Genomic DNA, 26,083 nt, shown 5'->3' with positions numbered 1-26,083 from the left:
GCAGATAAATGGCAAATGAAATTTCATGAAGACAAGTGCACATAGAAAGGACAACAAGTAATTCAGACTTCATGAATGGTGTTGGATGAAGTGGAAAGAGACGGGTCAGACCATACCTTGAGTACTGTATCCAGTTCTAGATACTGAGACACATGGAGAATATTCAAACACTGAAGGCAGTACAGAAAAGGGCCAGAGGACTGATCCCTAGTGTCAGGAGTCTAAGATGTGAAGACTTGGGAGATACTTGGGCTGTTCAGTCTGGAAAAAATGATTTTATAGAGGTGTATAAGATTGTAAATAGTATGGAAAAAGTTGAACCAGAATACAACTTTAATTTACAACTGGGAGTAGGACAAGGGAACACAGGCTCAAACTAGTAAAAGGTAACTTTAGCAGTAATATTAGAGGTATCTTCACAGAGAGTAGTAGATGGACTTTGTGGCAAAGTGGTGGAGGTGATAAATCTAGAATTATTTAGGAAATTACTAAATGCTGTAATAGGAAGACTCTCAGGTCTTTTAGATTGATGAACTAACTGGGACAAATGGACTGCATCATCTGTCATTATTTTGTGAACTCTTGACCCCCTCCTCATCATATTTATGGCAAATGCAAAAACTTTAGCCCCACCCATAACGTTTCTCTAATTTAAATGAGTGACTAAGATTCAATGGAAGAATAATTAATTGAAATTAGGGAAATTGTAATCGTTAAGTTTTTATATTCACAAAAGTTTCATACACAAAAAATATAAAAAGAATAAAAAGTAAAGTGGAAATGTATTTTTTTCAAACATGCAATTCTTCAGTAGCAACCAAGCATTATTGTACAGAAGACTGAATCAGGAGAGGGAAAGGGAGCAGGAATACACTGAAACAGGAAAGAACAAGAGGTAATTGTTAACTTATGCATTAATAGGTTTAAGAAAGCCTGCTTTTACCAGCGTAAAAGTTTGAAAAGATAGAAAAATGGAATTTTATCACTAATTTTTATATTGTCCATTAAGGTAAGTTTATTTTTAACCCTATTAAAACATAATGGCCCTGAAATTCCGATGTCCCGGGTCCGTACGAAGTGTGTAAGGACCCAGGAAGGCATCAGAAAAGCCGGCTTTCAGCGCACAATGCTTTAATTAACTTTTAAAACTGTTAAAATGTTTAAAATAAATTAGACAATATTTAAACTATTCTAAAAGATTAAAAAATCATAGAAAATCTCATCTTTCAAAGCCTTGTCGTGACCTCTAACCAAATCCAGAACTGAAGGTAAATAAAAATCAGGGGCGTGGCCTATGTAAATGAGCTCCTTTTGACAGCTCCTGTGAGCGGGGACGGACTTGGAAAGAATCCACAGGTATCGCGCGCTGCATTCCCGGGCGGCGTGACGTCATACGCTGCCCGGGAATCTTCATCAAAAAATCGGAAGCAGGAGAGGAAGGTAAATGTGCATTTTTTGTCTTTATTTTAGCAGGTTGCCCGCGGGAATGGTCTTCCAGGAATTTCAGGGCCATTAAAAAAAAATTCAAAAAATATTGTTTTTTTCTAAAACATTTAATTTCAATTAATTTTAAATATGTGGAGTGTTTTTTTATTTATGTATTGTGTTTCTGTGTTTTTGGGGTATTCTCATTGATAGTCATGGGAGCTCCATACAAACGGGACTCACCATTACTGTCAATGAGAATACTCCATTTTCATTGGTGGTCCAGGCCCACGTGATCCCAGGATGCATGTACGCTATTGGGATGCATGGGCCTCTGCGCTGGGCTGTGCATCTAGGCCTCGGAGCGGGAGTATTCATTCCTCTGGGACCACCAGGTACGTTCGTAAAAAAAGTTTGGTCGGAGGCATCCGCCCGCGGGAAGCCTCCGACCGCAATTTCTGGCCAAATATAATTGTAAATGATCTATCATCTTAACACAGTTTAACAAATTATCAGGTCATTGTGTTTGTGGGAGCTTGCTGTGCGCAAATTGGCTGCCGCATTTCCAACATTGCACCAGTGACTATACTTCAAAAAGTACTTCATTGGCTGGAAAGCGCTAGGGACATTCTGAGGTTATGAAAGGCGCTATATAACTGCGAGTCTTTTTTTACGCCACAGCTCATCTACTCTTTTAATTAGACAGAAATCAACTCTTCATAGAAATTTTTACTCGTGTGACATTGCATCGATGGCCGAGTCAACATTTCTCCTTCAACCTGCAACATTAATACTAAATTAGCTGGCCATTCCCCTTTTAGCCATTTATGGGGTCCTTCATAATAACAGTCACTGCACTTCAAAAGTAATACATTTATGAGTACTTTGAGATATTTAAAGATATGATAAAGTGCTTTTATAGGTGTAAATATTTATTTCTGCCACTTGTGCACTCTACAGATAAAAAGCTTAGGTGGCACGAAACAAGTAAGTATGGGTCCAGTGTACAATTGTCCATAAGTCTTACACTAAATTGACAATCTTATTTACAAAGGTAGCTGGGGGGAGAAATTAAAATGCAGACGTTTAGTGGGGTACTTTTCTATGGCAGGGTTTAAAATATGTTCTTGTGCCGGAGAGGAGCTTCAGTTTGCATCTGCACATACTGCATCCAATTGCTGTTTGTGGGACCTTCTTGTGTTCAAACGTACTTCATTGCCTCTGAAGTAGCTCGGGCTGCGCTGAGGATGTGAAAGATGCTATAAAAATGTAATTTATTTCTTTATTTTTTTAGGAAACACAACTAAAAGAGAAGTTTTTGTCTCATCAGCCCAGTAAGCTGATTCCCTACACAGATTTAAAGGTGGAATGGCAGTGCACTCACCCATTCTCCCACCAGTACAGTCCTCCCAGCAAGTTCAAGCATTTCAGTGGGACTTGACTATTTGGTTCTGGCTGGATTGTTCGGATGAGGGTTACGTCAGCAAGCAGAGGAGAAATATTCTTAATTCTAGAAAATATTAAGACCTGTCCCTGGATACAGTTGCAGGTGTCTGAATGTCCAAGGATGATGATATTGGGCACTTTGTGATTCAAAATAAATGAATGTAAATAGAAAGTCAACAGATGGACATTTGGTATGGAAAGAAAACTGACCAACTGTTAGTGCCTAGCAGCCAAGACTGTCTCATGTAATGCAATATGCCCTCCACGCAAAGACACCTGCACAGGCACTGATGGATTAAACTGACAGTGTAGCAGTGCAGAGATGATACATGAACATAAAAAAATAGTATTTACACATTCTACAAAATCAAAAGGTTTTAACAAGCACATTAGTCGTTTATTAATGTCCAAAATTCATGGCAACAGCATAACTTTTCACAATTTTCTAGGACATAGGAACAGTAATATTGCACAATTATTTAGCAATGTAGTGTAACAAAATACCACATAATGACATGAAAATAATGCTGTGTCACGTATACCTACATCATACTATTTGTGTATTACATCATGTTAGAATCATTTAATTCATCTAACAGCTGATATATGCAGAATGCCATTCAGACAGAGGACATGCACTGAAAGGTGATCGGGCCGTTTTACAAAATTGTTTGTGATCCTGAGTTGGTCTTTGACATGTGCCACTTACGACATACATCTGTAAAACCGAAGAGGATCCACACACCTCTGTAAAATATTTTCTTTTTTATTTGTTCATGAAATGTGGGTATCACTGGCAAGGCCAGTATTGATTGCCCATCCCTAATTGCCCTTGAGACAACTGAATGGCTTTCAAGGCCATTTCAGAGGGCAGTTAAGAGTGAACCATATTGCTGTGGGTCTTTAAATTGCTTTAAATCTCTTTGAAAGTCTTTAAAACTATTTTAAAAAATTTCAAATCAATTTGACAGTCTTAAAATGTTCTAAAAGATTACAATAGTCTTTAAGAACTATAAAGAAACATCTTACCTTAAAGGTTTCCCAGCGACTTTCAATGCTGCAGACTGTGAACAGTTTTAAAAAATAATCGGGGGCGTGTCCTATTCAAATGAGCTTTTTTGACAGGCCTTGTGGACGGGGCTAGTTTACGAACAAAGCCACAGGTTTCCTGCGCGCGGCATTCCTGGGTGGCGAGATGTAATGCGCTGCGCAGGACTCTGCCGATTTCAAACGGAATTCTCCATGCATGCAGGGACTGAAGGTAGGTGCGCATCGCATTCAGTGGTCAGAGGCTTGCATCCGTGGGAAGCCTCTGACAGCAATTTTTGTCCCAATGTTGAAGGCACTAATTAAATGCAAGTTGTTGTTGTTTTTCATACTGGTCTGGCCTCTGTCAAAGGGGTCTGGGCTTCTCCTAGGCCTTGACAATACAAGGCTAGTGCTTCATAGAATCATAGAAATTTACAGCACAGAACGAGGCCATTCGGCCCATCATGTCTGTGCCAGCCAAAAAAGAGCTATCTAGCATGATCCCACTTACCAGCTCCTGGTCCGTAGCCCTGTAGGTAATAGCACTTCAAGTGTACATCCAAGTACTTTTTAAATGCAATGAGGGTTTTTGCCTCTACCACCATTTCAGGCAGTGAGTTCCAGCCCCTGCCACCCTCTGGGTGAAAAAAGTTCTCCTCAACTCCCCTCTAATTTTTCTACCAATTACTTTAAATCTAATATTTTTAATTCCTTTAATGGCAGATAAAGGAAGAAACCCAAAGTCTCTGGTGCAGTAAAGTTCAAACTAGAGGCATTGCTGAACACACCACTGGAGTAGCAAAACAATCAAGAAAGATTGCAAACAGTGGTAAAAGGAGACAGGAGATTCCACACAAGTGCATAGAAGTAAATTTTTCATTTATTTGGAACTGTATGCAATAACTCGATAGACTGAATACTGTAAACTAACACAGGTACGAACCTGGCTCTGCTTTATTAGGGCCCAAAGTGATTACATTACATGATGGCTTGCCTTTTATACCTGGGCCACACACATGTGTGTACAGCCCAATGATCTCCGACAGTGGCGCCACCTAGTGGCTAGTAACCCCAAGCATACATACATGACAATATCCCCCTTTAAGATATTAGTAACAGTCTTTTTACAAATTGAGATGGTCCGGGACTTTTCACTCCCGAGTTGGTCGTCTTAAGTTCAACTCCAGCCTTGGGCGAGCATTCTGAGTCTGTTATGACTGGGGGCTGGGTAGCCGATCTGATGGGAGTGGCAATGACCATGTCAGGGATTGAAAGTCCAGATTAATTGATGACAGCGGAGTCCTCTGATGACTGAGGGTAGGTTGGTTGGTCACTGATTGTGTCTTCCTCAGACTGTTCCGGTTCCTCTGTGTGCCACAGCTTTATCTAATCAACATGTTTCCTGCATGTTTGCTCATTCTTGAGCTTGACAATAAACACACAGTTACTCTCCTTGGCAATAACAGTACCGGCGATTCACTTGAGATCTTGACCGTAATTTAGTACATACACAGGATTGTTAACAGAAATGTCGCGTGACACAGCAACGCGATCATGATACCACTGCTGACTTTGACGTCTGTATTCAATATGATTGTTCAAATCAGGGTGGACAAGAGAGAGCTTGGTCTTGAGACCTCGCTTCGTTAATAGTTCAGCAGGAGGGACCCCGATAAGCGCGTGGAGTCTTGTCCTGTAACTAAGCAATATACATGACAAGCGAGTCTGCAGTGAACCTTGAGTTACACGTTTCATACTTTGATGGTTTGGACAGCACGCTCTGCTTGACCATTGGATGCGGGTTTGAATGGTGTTGACCTCACATGTTTGATACCTTTGAGTTTCATGAACTCTTGAAACTCCAGACTAGTGAAGCAAGGTCCGTTGTCGCTTACAACGATGTCGGCCAGACCATGAGTGGCAAACTTGACACAAAGGCTCTCAATGGCAGCTGTGGATGTACTGGATGACATGATTATACACTCTATCTACTTGGAATATACACATGAGTGTGGGCCATGACCACAGACTCAGCGACGATTCCACTGGTGCTTTACTTAGCTGCATGCAAGTATGCACACATGATTCCAGATCAGAGTCAATTCCAGGCCACCATACATGAGATCTAGCAAAGGCTTTCATCATGACAATACTGGGACGAGTGCTATGTAGATCATGTACAAATTTCTCTCTGCCTTTCTTAGGCATAACAACATGAGTACCCCACAGTAAACAATCTGACAGAATGGATAGTTCATCTTTGCGACGGTTGTAAGGTTTGGTCTCATCACCCATTGCTTGCGTATAGCAGATCAATCACCACTAAGGACACAACGTTTCACAACCGATAATATCGGGTCCTGGCTGGTCCAGGTCTTAACTTGTTGAGCCGTGACAGCGGTTCCTTCACTTTCAAAAGCATCCATAACTAACAGTAGGTCTGCAGGTTGTGGTGTCTCCACTCCGGTGTGGGCAACAGCAGACGGCTCAGTGCATCGGCACAATTCTCGGTGCCAGGTCTATGGCAAATGACATAATCATAGGCAGATAATGTCAGCGCTCATCTCTGGATGCAGGATGATGCATTGGTATTGATACCTTTGTTTTCCGAAAACAATGAAATGAGTGGCTTGTGATCTGTTTCCAGTTCAAACCGAAGACCAAACTGGTACTGATGCATCTTTTTAACCCCAAACACACAGGCGAATGCTTCTTTTTCTACCATGCTGTAGGCTCCTTCTGCCTTTGACAAACTTTGAGAAGCATACCAACAGGTTGTAATTTACCTGACTCATTAGCTTGTTGGAGCACACAACCAACTCCATATGACGAAGCATCACAGGCCAATACTAGACGCTTACATGGATCATAATGTACCAGCAGCTTGTTGGAGCAAAGCAGATGAGTAGCTTTCTCAAAAGCTCTGTCTTGAGACGCACCCAAAACCCAGTTGTTGCCTTTTCTTAGCCGCATGTTCAGTGGCTCTAATGAAGTGCTCAATCTAGGAAATTACTGAAGTAGTTGAGTAGACCAAGGAATGTAACGCAGCTCCGTCACATTCTGAGCATTCTGAGGCTTGGGTGCATTTTTGATGGCCTTGGTTTTCAAATCCGTAGGCCTGATGCCGTCAGCAGCAATTTTCCTCCCCAGGAATTTGACTTCTGGTGCCATAAAGTCGCACTATGAACGTTTCAGTCTGAGTCCTACTTTGTCCAGATGATGTAGAACCTCTTTCAGGTTGTTCATCGGGTAAACAATTCTCCAACTTATGTAATCACAAAGTTACTACACCATGGTCTGCATATACATCACTCTCCCCCAAGTACTTTGTGCCAATTACCTTTGCACTATGTGCTCTGGCTTAGCTCTCCCCAGACTTAAGTGCCAATGGCCCTTGCACCTTGGCTGTGCTCTGGCTTGGCTCTCTCCCTGTTAACCCCCAACTCCTTTTGCCACAAAGTTGGGTAATGGTTATCAGATTGGATGGTTCGATGATTCGGTGGAGGTTCCAGTGGCATCAGGGTGTGTCCATGGCTACATAGATCAATTTCCCTCCCCCCACACCCCCTTCCCCCCACCCCCTCCCAGCAAGATCATGCAGCTGGCCCATTACATTAACATACAAGATCAGACACAGTGCAAGTACAAAGAAAGGAAGAAAAAACTTTTTTTTTACAGTTTGTATCATGGCAAATGATACTTAGTGTTGATGGTGGATAGGCAATGGCAAACATTTAAAGATCACATGGATGAACTTCAGCAATTGTACATCCCTGTCTGGAGTAAAAGTAAAACGGGGAAGGTGACTCAATCGTGGCTAACAAGGGAAATTAAGGATAGTGTTAAATCCAAAGAAGAGGCATATAAATTGGCCAGAAAAAGCAGCAGACCTGAGGACTGGGAGAAATTTAAAATTCAGCAGAGTAGGACAAAGGGTTTAATTAAGAGGGGGAAAATAGAGTACAAGAAGAAGCTTGCCGGGAACATAAAAACGGACTGCAAAAGCTTCTATAGATATGTGAAGAGAAAAAGATTAGTGAAGATAAACGTAGGTCCCTTGCAGTCGGATTCAGGTGAATTTATAATGATGTACAAAGAAATGGTAGACCAATTGAACAAATACTTCGGTTCTGTCTTCACGAAGGAAGACACAAATAACTTTCTGGAAGTACTAGGGGACCGAAGGTCTAGTGAGAAGGAGGAACTGAAGGATATCCTTATTAGGCGAGAAATTGTGTGAGGGAAATTGATGGGATTGAAGGCTGCTAAATCCCCAGGGCCTGTTGGTCTGCATCCCAGAATACTTAAGGAAGTGGCCCTAGAAATAGTGGATGCATTGGTGATCATTTTCCAACAGTCTATCAACTTGGGATCAGTTCCTATGGACTGGAGAGTAGCTAATGTAACACCACTTTTTAAAAAGGGAGGGAGAGAGAAAGCGGGTAATTATAGACCAGTTAGCCTGACATCAGTGGTGGGGAAAATGCTGGAATCAATTATTAAGGATGAAATAGCAGTGCATTTGGAAAGCAGTGACAGGATCAGTCCAAGTCAGCATAGATTTATGAAGGGGAAATCATGCTTGACAAATCTTCTGGAATTTTTAGAGGATGTAACTAGTAAAGTGGACAAGGGTGAACCAGTGGATGTGGTGTATTTGGTCTTTCAAAAGGCTTTTGACAAGGTCCCACACAAGAGATTGGTGTGCAAAATCAAAGCACATGGTATTGGGGGTAATATACTGACCTGGATAGAGAACTGGTTGGCAGAAAGGAAGCAGAGAGTCAGGATAAACGGGTCCTTTTTAGAATGGCAGGCAGTGACTAGTGGGGTGCCGCAGGGCTCAGTGCTGGGACCCCAGCTCTTTACAATATACATCAATGATTTGGATTAAGGAATTGAGTGTAATATCTCCAAGTTTGCAGATGACACTAAACTGGGTGGGGGTATGAGCTGTGAGGGGATGCTAAGAGGCTGCAGGGTGACTTAGGCAGGTTAGGTAAGTGGGCAAATGCATGGCAGATGCAGCATAATGTGGATAAATGTGAGGTTATCCACTTTGGGGGCAAAAACACAAAGGCAGAATATTTGAATGGTGGCAGATTCGGAAAAGGGGAGGTGCAACGAGACCTGGGTGTCATGGTTCATCAGTCATTGAAAGTTGGCATACAGATACAGCAGGCGGTAAAGATGGTAAATGGTATGTTGGCCTTCATAGCTAGGGGATTTGAGTATAGGAGCAGGGAGGTCTTACTGCAATTGTACAGGGCCTTGATGAGGCCTCACCTGGAATATTGTGTTCAGTTTTGGTCTCCTAATCTGAGGAAGGACATTCTTGCTATTGAAGGAGTGCAGCAAAGGTTCACCAGACTGATTCCAGGGATGGCTGGACAGACATATGAGGAGAGACTGGATCAACTGGGCCTTTATACATTGGAGTTTAGAAGGGTGAGAGGGGATCTCAGAGAAACATACAAGATTCTGACGGGATGGGATAGGTTAGATGCGGGTAGATTGTTCCCGATGTTGGGGAAGTCCAGAACCAAGGGACACAGTCTTAGGATAAGGGGTAGGCCATTTAGGATTGAGATGAGGAGAAACTTCTTCACTCAGAGTTGTTAACCTGTGGAATTCCCTACCGCAGAGAGTTGTTGATGCCAGTTCATTGGATATATTCAAGAGAGAGTTAGATATGGCCCTTACGTCTAAGGGGAGCAAGGGGTAAGAATGGGCGCCTCCCCCCCCCCCCCGCGGGAAAGAACAGGCGCCTCCTCCCCCCCCCCCCGCGGGAAGAACGGGCACCTCCTCCCCCCCCCCCCCCCGCGGGAAGAACGGGCGCCTCCTCCCCCCCCCCCCCGCAGGAAAGAACGGGCACCTCCTCCCCCCCCCCCCCCCCCGCGGGAAGAACGGGCGCCTCGTCCCCCCCCCCCCCCCCGCAGGAAAGAACGGGCACCTCCTCCCCCCCCCGCGGGATGAACGGGCGCCTCAGGCTGACTGCAGAATTCTACGTGCCTGAAGCACTTTCACACAGGTAGGAAGATGGTTTATTTAATCTTTTCTTTGCTTATAAATGTTTATTCAGGTTGGATTTATTTGTATAATATTTGTAGAAGTATAAATAAGGATTTATTGTAGAATTTAATGACTTCCCTTCCCCCCCCCCCACTCCCCCCCCACCTCGTTCTGGACGCCTAATTTGTAACCTGCGCCTGATTTTTTAATGTGTAGAACAGGTTTTTTCAGTTCTACAAAAATCTTCATTTGCTCCATTCTAACTTCGTTTGGAGTACGTTTTCACTGTGGAAACTTTCAAATCAGGCGTCAGTGGCCGGACATGCCCCCTTTTGAAGAAAAAATTCTGTTCCAAAGTAGAACTGTTCTACCTGACTAGAACTGCAGAAAAAAAATGTGGAGAATTGTGATTTCTAAGATAGTCCATTCTCCACCAGTTGCTCCTAAAAAATCAGGCGCAAATCATGTGGAAACTTGGGCCCCATGTGTTGGTCCCTCAGCGTTGTACCTCGTGATATGGCCACGGCCATCTTTCTTTCAGTGATGCTGCCCCTCGTTGCAGCAGGAACGCCATCTTGCCTCGGTCCTCGAGGTCGACTGCCTTGATCCTTCTCTCCCGCGATTCTGCCACAAAAGCTGGAAGAGTGCCTGTGAATTCGATCTTCCTCCCCAGAAGTTCTGTCACTGGAGCTGGGAAGATATTTTTAGATTGTTCCAGTCGGATCATTGCCACGCAGTCGTGATGGACAGTCTGTGCCTCAGGTGCTGTGCTGGTCTGTTCTCTGGTGCCTGGCCCTAGCGAAGGTGAGGTTTTGCTCTGCCTCTGAGCACGGGGGACATCGATTGCTGCAGTGAAAAGGTCTTCCCATTTCCACTGGATCTTCTCCATCCACCTTCTTCCGAGTAGCGTTGGACCATTACCTGCAACAATCCACCGAGATAACTTGTGCACCACGCCATTGTGGATTACACTTACATCCGCACTACCAAGGACTGAGATCGGCTCCTTGGTGTAGGTGCACAACTTTTCCTGTTCTGGATCCAGCTCGGATCATTTTTGATTCCATAGCCTCTCAAAGACATCCTGGCTCATCACTGACTGGCTCGCTCCCGTGTCCACTTCCATGAAGACTGGAACGCCGTTTATCTCGACTTCCAACTTCACTGGAGGACAATCGGCGGTGCAGGTATACATTCCATACACTTATTCTTAGGGCTGAGCTGCCTCTCTGGCCAAATCATCATACTCCCCGCTGGATTCAAAGTCAGCTGCCGACTCCTCTGCTAGACTGTGAGTCATATTTCTTTTACACATGCGCTGGAGGTGGCCCTTCGTGTTACAGGCTTTGCACAAGTACTCAGCAAACCGACACTGGTGAGCCCTAAGGTTTCCTCTGCAACGCCAGCATGGTGCCACTTGATTAGCACCCCTCAGCGGACTTTGAGTTCTGGAACCTTGAGATCTGTGCTGTCTGCCCTGGGCAGAGCCACGTTCTACAGTCTTGCCTGTGAAAGGCACCATTCTGTGTACAGTACTTGCTGGGTTTGAGTCCACAGGATGAATGATTTGCTTGGTGCTGCAGGTCAGAGGTTCGAGGTCATGAACGTCTGACTGATGCCGATGGCTTTCTGCAGGTTGACTGTGGTGTCGGCAGATAATAGCTTGTGAAGGAGGCCTTTGTGGCCAATTCCTATAACGAAGATGTCTCGCAATGCTTTGTTAAGGTGCGTGCCAAAATCACGCAGTGCCGCAAGTCTCCTGAGGTTGGCAGCATATTTTGCAATCTCCTGGACCTCAGGTCTGCGGTCAGTGTAGAATCTGTGCCTGGCCGTGAGGATGCTCTCTTTTGGGTTAAGTTGGCTGCGAATTAGTTCAGTCAGCTCATTGTATGTCATATCCTTGGCCTTCGTGGTGCCAGCAAATCCCTGATGAGGCGGTAGACCTCGGGCCCACAACTGGTCAGCAGTATAGCCTTGCGCTTCTCCGCCAATGTGTCCGTCTCCCCTGCCAGGTCGTTTGTCATGAAATATAGCTCGAGCCTTTCCATGAAGGCATCCCAATCATCACCCTCTGCAAAGTTTTTTAGTGTGCCAAGGGTAGCCATGATCACATGAAAGTCCTTATTCTCTTCACCAGTTGTTATGTCTATAATGCATTTCTGAAAGACTCCACGAGGCAATGTGTTGTACTCAAACTGTAGTGACCTTGGTCCTTTATTCCAAACTCCAGAGTGTCTCACAAGCATGGTGTGCAGCCTTTTATACAGGGCCCTGCTATCAGGGCAGGAAACCCCCAATCTCCACTAGTTGCACCCTCTAGTGGTGCCAGCATGTATGTACACAGTGTAAGCCTTATTGATAGTACATCAAGTAAACAAGTCTCCAACTTATGCAATCACACAGTGACTTCACATAGAGTACATCGATGGTCTGCATATACAACAGTCACGTACACAACAGAGCACACAATTCCTCATAGTCCTTGTCCGTTGGACTTGCAGGCGAGAGAAGATTCTTTATGAGTCCATAGATTTTCGGACCGCAAACCGTGAGGAAGACCGCCCTGCGCCTAACTGCGTCAGTGAGTTCCTCCATTTTGTTGGCCACGCAGTACTGGTCCAGGTGAGCTACAAAATCTGCCCAGTCCTCTCCCTCCAGGAATCTCTCCAGTATTCCAATTGTGCTAATTTTTGCATGTGAAGGTTCTTAAGTTACCTCATCGCCAAATATTATGTATGTAATAACTCGATAGATTGAATACTGTAAACTAACACAGGTACAAACCTGGCTCTGCTTTATTAGGGCCCAAAGTGATTACATTACATGATGGCTTGCCTTTTATACCTTGGTCGTACACACGTGCGTACAGTCCAATGACCTCCGACAGTAACATCACCTGGTGGCTAGTAACCCTAAGCCTACATACATGTCATAATACTTCTAAGATACACTTATGATAGTGATGTAATGCTACTTGGGTCTTAATCATTTATAAAATACAAGCAGATCAGATGCATCAATATTTGTGTACATTTCTTCTTGGTAATGAAGCCAGTTTAAAAGCTATGAAATGGTTATAGTTCAGCTTCTCATAAGGACAAAATAAATCTGGGAACCAACAATTGGCATAACAAACTATTAAACCCAGCCACAGATCTCCATATAGTGTTCCAAGGAAAGGTGCGGAAAAGTTGCCTCTTACTCCCAAAGGAAAGATGAGCACAATACCCGAAACTCTATTCAAGCTGACAGTCTGTATTAGCAATGGTCTTCCCTGACAAGGAATGATTACTACACAGTTTATAATATTATCAAATTATTATACATTAAAATCCCAGATATAAGCTGATTTGGAAAGTGAGAAGAAATAATGGGACTAGATTTTACACATTTTTTGCATGCTAAACGTCCATCAACGTCCATTTTATTGCTGAAATGAGATATAACACCCAGATATCGCCCATTTAGCCACAAAGTGGAAACTGACATCCATTTTTCGGACACTTATCGCCGAGCGTTACTTTCCCCATGTATGTAACGGCAGGAAAAAATAATATCGCCCGCCCACTTTTTTTGGGTGGAATCATCAGAATGGCGAGACCAACGCCCATAATATTGGCCAGCATTACTTTCCGCACGTAATTAACGCTGAGATTCAATAATACCAACCGCCCACTTTATTTTGACGTAAAGATCACATTTGCCGAAACTAACGCCCAGGAGATCGCCCAGCATCACTTTCACCACCTCGCACACATCTCGCCCACAATGTCGCTTGCCCAAAAAAACGCCGGGAATAAGTGGAACTAACTGGATCTACTCACAGTGGTATGGACACCATGTTCTAAATCACATATCATTTAAAAGGCTGCTCTGCTTCAACCTTGGGGAAGTTTAGATGCACTGTGGAGGTCTTTGGAGGTGATGTGAACATCTGAACAAACTTCTTTATCATGCTGTGGACAATTGGAATTTAATAGGTGTATTCGTCGGGACATTCATTCTTTGTAACCAATCGGCGGAAAACAGATAGCTATTGGAATGGGGCCTGTCCTTTCTCACCCTCTCTTGATGACCAATTACATGCTGCAGACTCGAAATGACCGAAGGTACGCTCGCCAGCATTATGTGCCCAATGGAAGAAGTGACAGACTGATGAAGAGGACAAGACGTTACACCCCCCACAAGTACAGGGAGAAGCAGCCTTACCTCAACTTGTCCGATATCATCTGCCTTCGGAGACTGCGCTTCCACAAAGAGGTTATCACTGAGGTATGCCAGCTCATAAGGGGACATCTGCAGCCTGCCAGCGCCATCAGTAGTGCACTGTCTGTTGAGGTCAAAGTCACCGCGGTACTATCATTCTACATGTCCGATTCTTTTCAGGCCTCAGCTGGCGACATTTGCGGTATGTCTCAGCATGCCACACATTGCTGCATTAGACAGGTCACTGAAGCCCTGTACGCACGCAGGATGGACTTCATCAGCTTCCCTATGACCAGGGAGGCTCAGACTGAGAGGGCTCTAGGATTCTACTGAATTGCTAACTTCCCCAAGGTGCAGGGAGCAATAGACTGTACGCACATTGTGATGCGAGCACCTTTTCAGGATGCAGAGGTTTTCAGGAACCACTAGCAAATTATTATGGCAGTGAATGCAAAATTTCCGGGCAGCATCCATGATGTTCACGTCCTGTGTGAGAGCACTGTATCTGACTTGTTTAACAATCAGCCACAAGGTCAATGTTGGATGGTTGGTGACAAAGTATATGGCCTCGCCACTTGGCTGATGACCCCCCCTGCGTGACATCCACACCGAAGCCGAGAAGCGATACAATGAGAGCCGCAGAACCACTCGCAATATCGTGGAGAAAACCATTGGAGTGCTTAATCAGCCCTTTAGATACCTGGACCACTCGGGAGGCGAGCTCCAATACCACCCTGAGCAGATAGCTCAATTCATGATGGTGTGCTCCATGCTGCACAACTTGACTATCAGAAGTGAACAAGAATTGCCAGAAAGGTGTGACGGTCCACCTCAGGAGAGTGACAAAGAGGAGGATGAGGAGGTGGACGCTGACCTCGGGCCACACAATCAGGCTGACGCTGAAGCCATGCCTCCCTCCCTGTAGACCACATGAAAGGGCCCATGGTGGCATCATAGCTGCAAGACTTTTACATCAGGAGTTCATAAATGATCGCTTTGCCTGAAAGAACGTTGGTGTTATTTACAACGCTGACACACTGCTGGGTGTGCAAGTCATACATCAATGGTGGGCATCAGCTTGGTGACAGTTAAAGTTTAAGTTGATTGAAGTTAAGTGTAATTATACCCTTTGATGTTAAGGAATCACCAGTGTGTAACGGTGCAGCTAACTGAGCCAATGCGCAACAAGGTTATATTAAATAAAAAACATTTAAACCGAACATTTGTCTGAAATCATAAGTATATCTGTAATACCAACCCTTCTCCCCGCACCCCACCCCCGCTTCTCAACCCTACCTCAAACCGTTCCCCTCCTGACTCCAAGCCACCTGGCTAAGGAGTTCCTCAGGTGCTGCTTCATTGATGGTGGGGGGGAGGATGACGGCCGAACCGCTGCTTGAACAGATACGGGAGAGGATGGTCCCAAGGTGGGAACGTGCTCCGAGCCAGAAGCAAGATATTGCTCCTGGCTCTCGTGTCGTTGTCAATGGGGGTGCAACACCTTCGTGTGCTATGCCGTGCTCCGGGACCACTGGGAACCCTCTGCCACCAGTGTTCCTGGCTAATAGCTCCAGTGCCTCCTCCATCCCTTTCATGTTATATATTATTTGTTGGACAAAAACTCGGTGCCAACTATGTTCTGGGTGCTTAGTAGCTACTGGTGAATCTCCCTCGTGCCTCCCACAACAGCCAAACAAGCACACGCCACACCCACACATGCTTTCAGTCCCTCTCTGCTCTCTGCCTCCTCTTCTGCGCATGTAATAATGACCCCGACCTCCTGAATCACGGGAAACAAGCGTTGCCATGCCCTTGCTAAGGACGGTGGCACTTTACGGCAGAAGGTCACAGAGATTTAACGCTAACGCCCATTTCAGATCATTCATGGTAACGCCCAATTTTTAAAATGGAGACTACGGGCTTTGAGATCGACAAACCGGCGATCTGAAAAACCATTTTTACCGCCCATGCTGTAAATACCACCCATTTTTGGGCGATCTGCACAAAAGTGGTAAATTTAGCCCAATGACTGTAAACACTTAATAAGAGGATTTATAGACTAACATCAGGTTAACTGTGAGTGAGAAAAGATTGAAATGTTTGAAATCTTTTCCCACAGACAGAACAGAGAAATATTTCTCCATCTGCATTCAAAAGGCGGATCTTGACGTGATGTTTAGTTTGAGTTTCCCGTCTGCAAATCGTCTCTTTTTAATACCTTTAACTAACAGCGACATGGAAACATGGAATTGATATATCAAATAACAGTGTGTCGATATTTGATGTCTCCAAGATAAGAGGAGACTAATTGATGTCCTGTTACTGACATCTCCATTTTTGATCAGGGCAGAGGAGCGGTGAGAGATTGGGGCCCAGGGGAGGTGTGGGTTGGGGTCGCAGAAGAGACGAGGGCCCAGGGGCAGCACGGGCCAGCCCACACAACGATCTATGGACAGTAGGAGCATGTGAGCGCACTAGGTCTGTACAGCAGAGCTTGGTCTACAGTCGCCTTGGTTAACGCTTGCCACTGGATCAAGACCTAGCTCTGTCAAGCCAGTGTGGTGGCTGGTGTGCAACGGGCACCCCACATTAAAAGAATCCATGTACAGGCATCTTCCACCCTTCACTATGTAGCTCGGGACCTGAAATGTCAGGTCCCTCATTGAAACACCTGTGAACTCATCCCTTTTTAGTGAGGAAGCGGGTCATCCTCAATACGAGGGACTGCCTAATATGATACTAATACTAACTGTGAGTGCGGCATTTGGGCTCAAACAGGTTCTACTAATTGCATACATAAAACACCTAACACAGGGTAAATACTTCAGAATGGCACTTATTAGCTTGTGTGTGTTTAAAGTGTAATTATCAGAGCTATGTATGCAGTTTAACTGCCGGTGGGCAGTTGTAGGACATTAGTTTGTTTGCCATGTTTTTTATGCAAACTGATGAGACCCTCAAGAATAAAGCTAGTCGAGTTGCTTGCTAAGAGAACAGATTTAGGCAATTGCCCTTTCACTTCAGGGCTTCAATCCAACTTGTCCTCTATTGGCTGTGATAAGTAGGTTTGGACAATCTCAACCCAGTTCCTAATAGGCGTGAAACAGACGCTAATTTGCCACTAATTGACACTAAATTGGCAAACGCGTGCAGTCATGTCACAGGGAGGCCTGCTATGGGAGATGAAAATATCACATTGATATGGTTGAGGCTGTTCTTCTTAAGTTGGTCAGTGTAAACACAGCTGCATCTAACCTCACTGGAGAGTATTGGATGCCGAGAACGATTGGATGCAAAAACAACAGGAATTCCATTTCCAGGCCGCATCCCTCACCTTCATAAAAAATTGAAATTCACATGCATGAGAGAGGAGACTGGGGTATCAAGTTTGATGGTGCAATAGTGTAAAACAGGTGATAGTAATTCGACAATCCATTTTACAACTCACCCAATTTTTTTTTTCATTGAAGCCAAATAAGAGGTTGTGTGAGGGGAAGGGATGTGGTAAAAAGGGAGGTGGAGGGAAGAGGGTGGTGGGGGAGTTGATTAGGCAAAAGAAAGAGGAAGGAGAAGGGGAGAGGGATGAAGGACGCAAAGGCAAAGAGAGGTGAGGAGAGGAGTGAGAGAAAGATGAGATGAAGCATTGCAGCGAGGAAGATTGAGAAGAAACATAGAAACAGAAAATAGGTGCAGGAGTAGGTCCTTCGAGCCTGCACCACCATTCAATATGAACATGGCTGATCATGCACTTCAGTATCCCATTCCTGCTTTCTCTCCATACCCCTTGATCCCTTTAGCCGTAAGAAACACATCTAACTCCCTTTTGAATATATCTAATGAACTGGCCTTAACAACTTTCTGTGGTAGAGAATTCCATATGCTCACAACTCTCTGAATGAAGAAGTTTCTCCACATCTTGGTCCTAAATGGCTTACCCCTTATCCTTAGACTGTGACCCCTCGTTCTGGACCTCCCCAACATCGGGAACATTCTTCCTGCATCTAACCTGTCCAATCCCGTCACAATTTTATATGTTTCTATGAGATTCTCTCTCATTCTTCTAAACTCCAGTGAATATAAGCCTAGTCGATCCAGTCTTTCTTCATTTGTCAGTCCTGTCATCCCGGGAATCAGTCTGGTGAACCTTCGCTGCACTCCCTCAATAGCATGAATGTCCTTCCTCAGATTAGGAGACCAAAACTGTATACAATATTCAAGGTGTGGCCTCAACAAGGCACTGTACAACTGTAGTAAGACCTCCCTGCTCCTATACTTAAATCCTCTTGCTATGAAGGCCAACATGTCATTTGCCGCCTTCACCACCTGTTGTACCTGTATGCCAACTATCAATGACTGATGTACCATGACATCCAGGTCTCATTGTACCTCCCCTTTTACTAATCTGTTACCATTCAGATAATAATCTGCCTTCCTGTTTTTACCACCAAAGTGGATAACCCCACATTTATCTACATTATACTTCATCTGCCATGTATTTGCCCTCACCTAACCTGTCCAAGTCACCCTGCAGCCTCTTAGCATCCTCCTCACAGCTCACACTGCCACCCAGCTTAGTGTCATCTGCAAACTTGGAGATATTACATTCAATTCCTTTGTCTAAATCATTAATGTATATTGTAAATAGCTGGGGTCCCAGCACTGAACCTTGCGGTACCCCACTAGTCACTGCCTGCCATTCTGAAAAGGACCCGTTTATTCCTACTCTTTGCTTCCTGTCTGCCAACCAGTTCTCTACCATGTCAGTACATTACCCCCAATACCATGTGCTTTAATTTTGCACACTAATCTCTTGTGTGGGGCCTTGTCAAAAGCCTTTTGAATGTCTAAATACACCCCATCCACTGGCTCCCCCTTGTCCACTCTACCAGTTACATCCTCAAAAAATTCCAGAAGATTTGTCAAGCATGATTTCCCTTTCATAAATCCATGCTGACTTGGATCGATCCTGTCACTGCTTTCCAAATGCGCTGCTATTACATCTTTAATAATTGATTCCAACATCTTCCCCACCACTGATGTCAGAGCGTTGGTGCAATGACACAGCCTTGCTTGACCCCGGTCTGCGCTTGTATTGGGTCTGTGGTGGATCCATTGGTAAGAATCACAGCTTGCATGTCATCGTGAAGTAGACAGAGGATGGTGTCAAATTTTTGAGGACAGCTGAATTTGAGAAGGACACTCCATAATCCCTCACGGTTGACAGAGTCGAAGGCCTTTCTGAGGTCAAAGAAGGTCATGTACAGAGGTTGATGCTGCTCCCTACATTTTTCTTGGATTTGTCGCATGGTGAAGATCATGTCTGTTGTGCCCCTTAGTGGGCGGAATCCGCATTGCAACTCTGGGAGGAGCTCTTCAGCTTCTGGGAGGAGACAATTGAGGATTCTTGCAATGATTTTCCCTGCGGCAGACTGCAGGGAAACTCCTCTGTAATTACCGCAGTCGGATGTCACCTTTCTTGAAGATGGTCACGATATATGACGTCTCTGTGATCCCTGGCATGTTCTCCTCCAATAAGAGAGAAGAGGTCATGGATTCACATCAAGAGTACTTCTCCATCAATCTTTAACAAGCTCCCTGCTGAAGTGGAGTTAATCTACAGGACCTGTGGGAAATTGTTCAACCTCCGATGCCTCCAGTCCAGATCCAAGGTTGCTCCAACCTCTGTCATTGAATTACAGTATGCAGATGATGCTTGCATTTGTCCACACTCGGGATCCGAACTCCAAACCATCGTTGACACCTTCACTGAAGCATACAAGAGTCTGGGCCTCACATTAAAGATCAGTAAGACAAAGATTCTCTAACAACCTGCTCCCACCACACAGTACTGCTCCACGAGTATCAAGATCCATGACGAGATCTTGGACAATGTGGACCACTTCCCACACCTTGGGAGCCTACTATCAGCAAGGGCAGACATCGATGATGAAGTCCAACACTGCCTTCAGTGTGCCAGTGCAGCCTTTGGCCGCCTGAGGAAAGGGGTGTTTGAAGACCAGGATCGCAAACCCGGCATCAAGCTCATGGTCTACAGAGCAATAGTGATACGCGCCCTCCTATATGCTTCAGGGATATTGACTATGTACAGCAGGCACCTCAAAACACTGGAGAAGTAACAACAATGCTGCTTCTGCAAAATCCTACAAAGTCACTGGCAAGATAGGCGCACCAACATCAGTGTTCTCTGTCAGGCCAACATCCCCAACATCGAGGCATTGACCACACTCGATCAGCTTCAATGGGCAAGCCACATTGTCCGCATGCTCGATACTAGACTCCAGAAACAAGCACTCTACTTCGAGCTATGTCACGGCAGGTGAGCCCCAGGAGGGCAGAGAAAATGCTTCAAGGACACCCTCAAAGCCTCCTTAAAAAAATGTAACATCCCCACCGATTCTTGGGAATCCCTGGCCCAAGACAGCTCAAAGTGGAGGAGAAGCATCCGGGAAAGCTCCGAACACTTCGAGTCTCTTCGCCGGAGGCACGTGGAAGCCAAGTACAAACAGCAAAAGGAGCGTACGACAAATCAAGCACCCCATCCACCCATCCCTCCAACCACCTGTGACAGAGACTGTAGATCCTGCATTGGACTCATCAGTCACCTTAGAACTCACTTTAGTGTGGAAGCAAGTCATCCTCGATTCTGGGGGACTGTCTAAGAAGGAGACAGATGGAGATGAGGGAATGGTGATGCGGCGGGGAGAGGGAGTGGAAGGGGAGAAGGATGGTGAAGTGGGTGGGTGAGTGGGAAGGGAAAGGGGAAGTGGAGAGGAGGAGCGAATTGGGGAGGGAGAAGGTGATGAAGGGGAAGAGACAATAGGGTGGCAAGGATACAGAGAGAAGAGAAGGGTAAATGGTTAAATAAGGTAAGTCAGAAAAAGCGAAACCTCATAAACTAGACTTAATTTAAGAAATGAATTTTTCCCTATGAAATATTCACCTAGAACTGCAAAATGTCGGATCAATGGAGGCCCATTCCTGGTTTGGCAAAGATTACAGACAAATATGTAGGAAAAAGTAGGAAAAAGTTGAAAAACCAGGCTGCTCAGTTCTAAATGTTGAGTGAGGTGCAGGCTGAAAGGTCTCATTCCTACAATTTTGCCCTCATTTTAACTCATGGCCTGAGTCCTGGACCATTTTACCTCTCAGGCTTCATTTCTATACTCACGCCCGGATATGAGGTGAGGCCAGCGGATTGGGGTAGGGAAGCTATGGACACAATCACAATCGGGGTAGGGATGAAGCCTAAGGTTTCCTACTCTGGTTGGAGGCATTCCTGCAGGTTTAATCACAAGACGGTCTGACCATATGACATCTGACTACGTGATGTCATATCACATAACATGGATGCCTGATAACTTGACATCTGAACCGGTGACATCTGCAAATGCATTTACAATGTGAAGGTTGAATCCCTGACAATTGAACATCTTGGCTTATGGTTTTGTGCCAGCAGCTGTTGTGTGAGACATTCCAAGAACTATCTTGCACACGCAGACAAAGAAAGAAAAATGAAGATGGGGCAGAGGGTAAACGAATGATTCGCAGAGAGGAAACCAGAGGTAGGAGGAACTTTGGTTCAACCAGTAAATAATAATAGCTCACTGAAATTGCACTGGTGATTAAAGTAATATTGGTAATACTATTCCCTTCATAACTAACAGTAATACAATAGCTCATTGATTACATCTATTGATACAAATATAGGCTATGTCCCAATATCCTACCAGCAAGTAGTAGTTAACCTATACCCTGCTGATATTCACCCTGTAACTATGCCAGAATCTCCCTGCACTGCACAAGGTGTGGTCAGGCTCCACAGTCGATGCCACTTTTAACAGACACCATCGCTCTCCCTATCTATTGCCACAGTTCTTCAGGGCGATGTGAAGAGAAGTGGCCAAGGAGGTGTCGGCCGGTACTGTAGTCAATTGAACCTTGACACAGTGCCGTGAGAAGTTCAATGACCTCAGTCGGGTGGTCAAGATGTGTACATGTTTCCACACCTCCTATATACCAGCCTCCCCCAGCACTCACCCACTAAACATGTGCAGCTACACAGGCTCACATCCTCATCTCATGCCTTGCCTACATTCACAGCTATTCAACAACGGCAGGCATATCTTCCACATACATAGCTGGACTGTCAGTCACACAAGTTCCTTCCCTTTGCAGGCCAAGATGGCACATAATTGGAGGGAACAGCAGAGGATTGGCAGGGATTAACCTCAACTGCAGCAGCTCACTGACCTGTGGGAGTGAGTGCTACGGCTCATTGGCCTGCAGGTGTTGCATGCTGTGGCCAGTGCAGACGTCGACCTCGCTGGGGGCAAAAACAGTATCTTTATCCTCTCTCCTTTTCTCATCCCGCTTCCTCAATAAACCAGAAGGCTTTATCACTTTCCATTTCCTGAAACTGTCTGCTTTCCTTGCTCCATTCCTCCCCAACTGCCCTTACCTTAACATGAGTCTTGTGCCATTTATACTTTCAGATAATCAGTAAGCAGATGCGCAGCCTGTACCTGAAGCCACCCCTCCCAACACACTCAGGAGGGAGAAGAGGATGAGGAGGAGGATCCAAGCACTGCTCCATTGCATCTCTCACCCGCAGGCACCAGCTCAGAAACTGGCACTACATAGTCCTTAGAGGTTAGCTTGGCAGAGGGGCCTGCACTGGGTGATGTACTGAAGCCCAACGGGCTGCAGCAAGATCAAGGGGAAAGGGTACCTCGGGAGCCAGCTCCCAGGCGGGAGAATTCCCCTGCGAGTTAAAACATAAGGACATAAGAAATAGGAGCAGGAGTAGGCCATTTGGCCCCTCGAGCCTGCTCCGCCATTCAATAAGATCATGGCTGATCTGATCTTAGCCTCCACTTGCCTGCTCACTCCCCATAACCTTTGGCTCCCTTATCGTTCAAAGATCTGTATATCTCCCCCTTAAATATATTCAATGATCAAGCCTCCACAGCTCTCTGAGGTAGAGAATTCCAAAGATTCATAACCCTCAGAGAAGAAATTCCTCCTCATTTCCACTTTAAATGGGCGACCCCTTATTCTGAAACTATACCCCCTAGTTCAAGATGGCCCCACGAGGGGAAACATCTTCTCTGCATCTACCCTGTCAAGCCCCCTCAGAATCTTATACGTTTCAATAAGATCACCTCTAAGTCTTCTAAACTCCAATGAGTATAGGCCCAACCTGCTCAACCTTTCTTCATACGACAACCCCTTCATCCCAGGAATCAACCTCGTGAATCTTCTCTGAACTGCCACTAATGCAAGTATATCTTTCCTTAAATAAGGAGACCAAAACTGTACGCAGTACTCCAACACCCTTACCAACACCCTGTACATTTGTAGCAGGACTTTTTTCCTTCCTTTCAGGTAGCAAAGATCGTAAGCTCCAACAACTCTTGGACATGAACGCCCCTTCGGAACCTTCTTCCCCTACACTTCCCTCTAATCCCATCCTTTCTTCCAATCTCATCCCCTACCATATTTTCACTATGCCCTCTGACCTTCCTCTCTCTCACCCCGAATGATCAGTCCTCAGAAAAGGTCTGAGCTTCATCCTATTATGCCCCCATCTCAATAAATCTTGAGCTCGGCATGATGCTGAACTCTGTTTCTGCCGCCTTCACCTCCGTGCCCACTTCTTCGGCCAGGAGTCTTCCCTCCACACAGCTGATCCTTTCTCCCATTTTCAGAATTCTCGCTCTACCTGGACCCCTCCCTCTGGCCTCTTACCCTCTCTAGACCTCTTCATTGCAAAATGCCGACGGGACATCGGCCATCTCAATTTCTCTGCTCCCCTCACTCACTCCAACCTACCTCCCTCTGAACTTGCAGCACTCTGCTCGCTCAGCTCCAACCCCAACCTTGTCATCAAACCTGCTGACAAGGGTGGAGTTGTTGTTGTTTGGCAAACTGACCTCCACCTTGCAGAGGCTGACCGCCAACTCTCTGACATGTCCTCCTACCTCCCCCTGGACCATGACCCCACCACTGAACATCAAACCATCATTTCCCAGACTGTCACTGACCTCATCTCCTCTGGAGATCTTCCCTCCACAGCCACCAACCTCATAGTTCCCCAACCCCGCACAACTCGCTTCTACCTCCTTCGCAAGATCCACAAACAAGACTGACCCGGTAGACCCATCGTTTCAGCCTGCTCTTGCCCCACAGAACTTATTTCTTCCTATCTCAACTCTATTTTTTCTCCCTTGTCCACTCTCTTCCCACCTATAACAGTTTCCAGTTTCCTGGCCCCAAACGTCTCCTTTTCACCATGAACGTTCAATCACTCTACACTTCCATCCTACACCAGGATAGCCTGAGGGCGCTCTGCTTCTTCCTTGAGCAGAGGCCCAACCAGTCCCCATCCTCCACCACTCTCCTCTCCCTGGCTGAACTTGTTCTCACATTGAACAACTTCTCCTTTAACTCCACTCACTTTCTCCAATTATGGGAACCCGCATAGATCCTAGCTACGCCTGTCTTTTTGTGGGATATGTGGAACATTCTTTGTTCCAGTCCGACTTGGGTCCCCTCCCTTACCTCTTTTTCCTGTACATTGATGACTGTATCAGTGCCATTTCCTGCTGTCGCTCTGAACTTGAAAATTTCATTCACTTTGCATCCAATTTCCACCCTTCCCTCACCTTCACATGGTCCATCTCTGACTCTTCCCTTCCCTCCCTCGAATTCTCTGTCTCCATCTCTGGGGATAGGCTTTCGACATGTATCCACTATAAGCCCACTGACTCCCACAGCTACTTGGACTACACTTCTTCCCACCTTGCATTCTCCCAGTTTCTTCATCTCCATCACATCTGCTCTGATGACGCCATCTTTCATGTCTTCCTTTTTCCTCAACTGAGGATTCCCCTCCGCCGTGGTTAACATGGTCCTCGACCTTGTCCGTTTTATTTCCTGCACCTTTACTCTCACCCCTTCCCCTCCCTCTCAGAACCATGACAGGGTTCCCCTTGTCCTCACCTTTCACCCCACCAGCCTCCAACGTATCATCCTCCGCCATTTCCGCCACCTCTATTGTGCTCCCACTAGCAATCACATCTTCCCCTCCCAGTGTTCCGAAAGGACTGCAACCTCCGTGACAACCTGGTCCATTCCGCAGTCACCCCCAGCACCCTCTCCCCTTCCCACGGCATCTTCTCATGCAAGCACAGGAGATGCAACCCCTGCCCTTTTACTTCCTCCCTTCCCACCATCTAGGGCCCCATATATTCCTTCAGGTGAAACAATGATTTGTTTGTACTTCTTTCAATTTAGTATACTGCATTCGCTGCTCACGATGTGATCTCCCCTACATTGGGGAGACCAAGCGTAGATTGTGCGACCACTTTGCTGAACACCTTCGTTCAGTCCATGTGTGACCCTGAGCTTCCAGTCGCCTGTCACTTTAATTCTCCACTCCACTCCCACTCTGATATCTCTGTCCTCGGACTCCTCCACTGTTCCAATGCAAGCTCAAGGAACATAGAAACATAGAAAATAGGTGCAGGAGTAGGCCATTCAGCCCTTCGAGCCTGCACCACCATTCAATATGATCATGGTTGATCATGCAACTTCAGTACCCCATTCCTGCTTTCTCTCCATACCCCTTGATCCCTTTAGCTGTAAGGGCCATATCTAACTCCCTTTTGAATATATCTAACGAACTGGCCTCAACAACTTTCTGTGGTAGAAAATTCCAAAGGTTCACAATTCTCTGCGTGAAGAAATTTCTCCCCATCTCGGTCCTAAATGGCTTACCCCTTATTCTTAGACTGTCACCCCTGGTTCTGGACTTCCCCAACATCAGGAACATTCTTCCTGCATCTAACCTGTCCAATCCCGTCACAATTTTATATGTTTCTATGAGATCCCCTCTCAGTCTTCTAAATTCCTGTGAATATAAGCCTAGTCGATCCAATCTTTC

The 26,083-nt window shown here is 45.6% G+C and overlaps 1 protein-coding gene across 1 annotated transcript in view; it reads left to right on the top strand.

The window, feature by feature from the left end:
- The first annotated feature begins 1,352 nt into the window (after nucleotides 1-1,352).
- The window catches only part of ppp1r17 (protein phosphatase 1 regulatory subunit 17), a 224,681-nt gene continuing 199,950 nt past the window's right edge, over nucleotides 1,353-26,083 (top strand). The window contains exons 1-3 of the mRNA XM_070874562.1: nucleotides 1,353-1,440; nucleotides 4,624-4,767; nucleotides 21,593-21,701. Of these exons, the coding sequence (XP_070730663.1) occupies nucleotides 21,677-21,701 (25 nt within the window). The 5' untranslated portion in view covers nucleotides 1,353-1,440; nucleotides 4,624-4,767; nucleotides 21,593-21,676. The remainder of the gene's footprint in view (nucleotides 1,441-4,623; nucleotides 4,768-21,592; nucleotides 21,702-26,083) is intronic.

This window comes from Pristiophorus japonicus, chromosome 1 (assembly GCF_044704955.1).
Source record: "Pristiophorus japonicus isolate sPriJap1 chromosome 1, sPriJap1.hap1, whole genome shotgun sequence".
Taxonomy (NCBI): domain Eukaryota; kingdom Metazoa; phylum Chordata; class Chondrichthyes; family Pristiophoridae; genus Pristiophorus; species Pristiophorus japonicus.
This window is presented reverse-complemented; position numbering and strand designations above follow the sequence as displayed.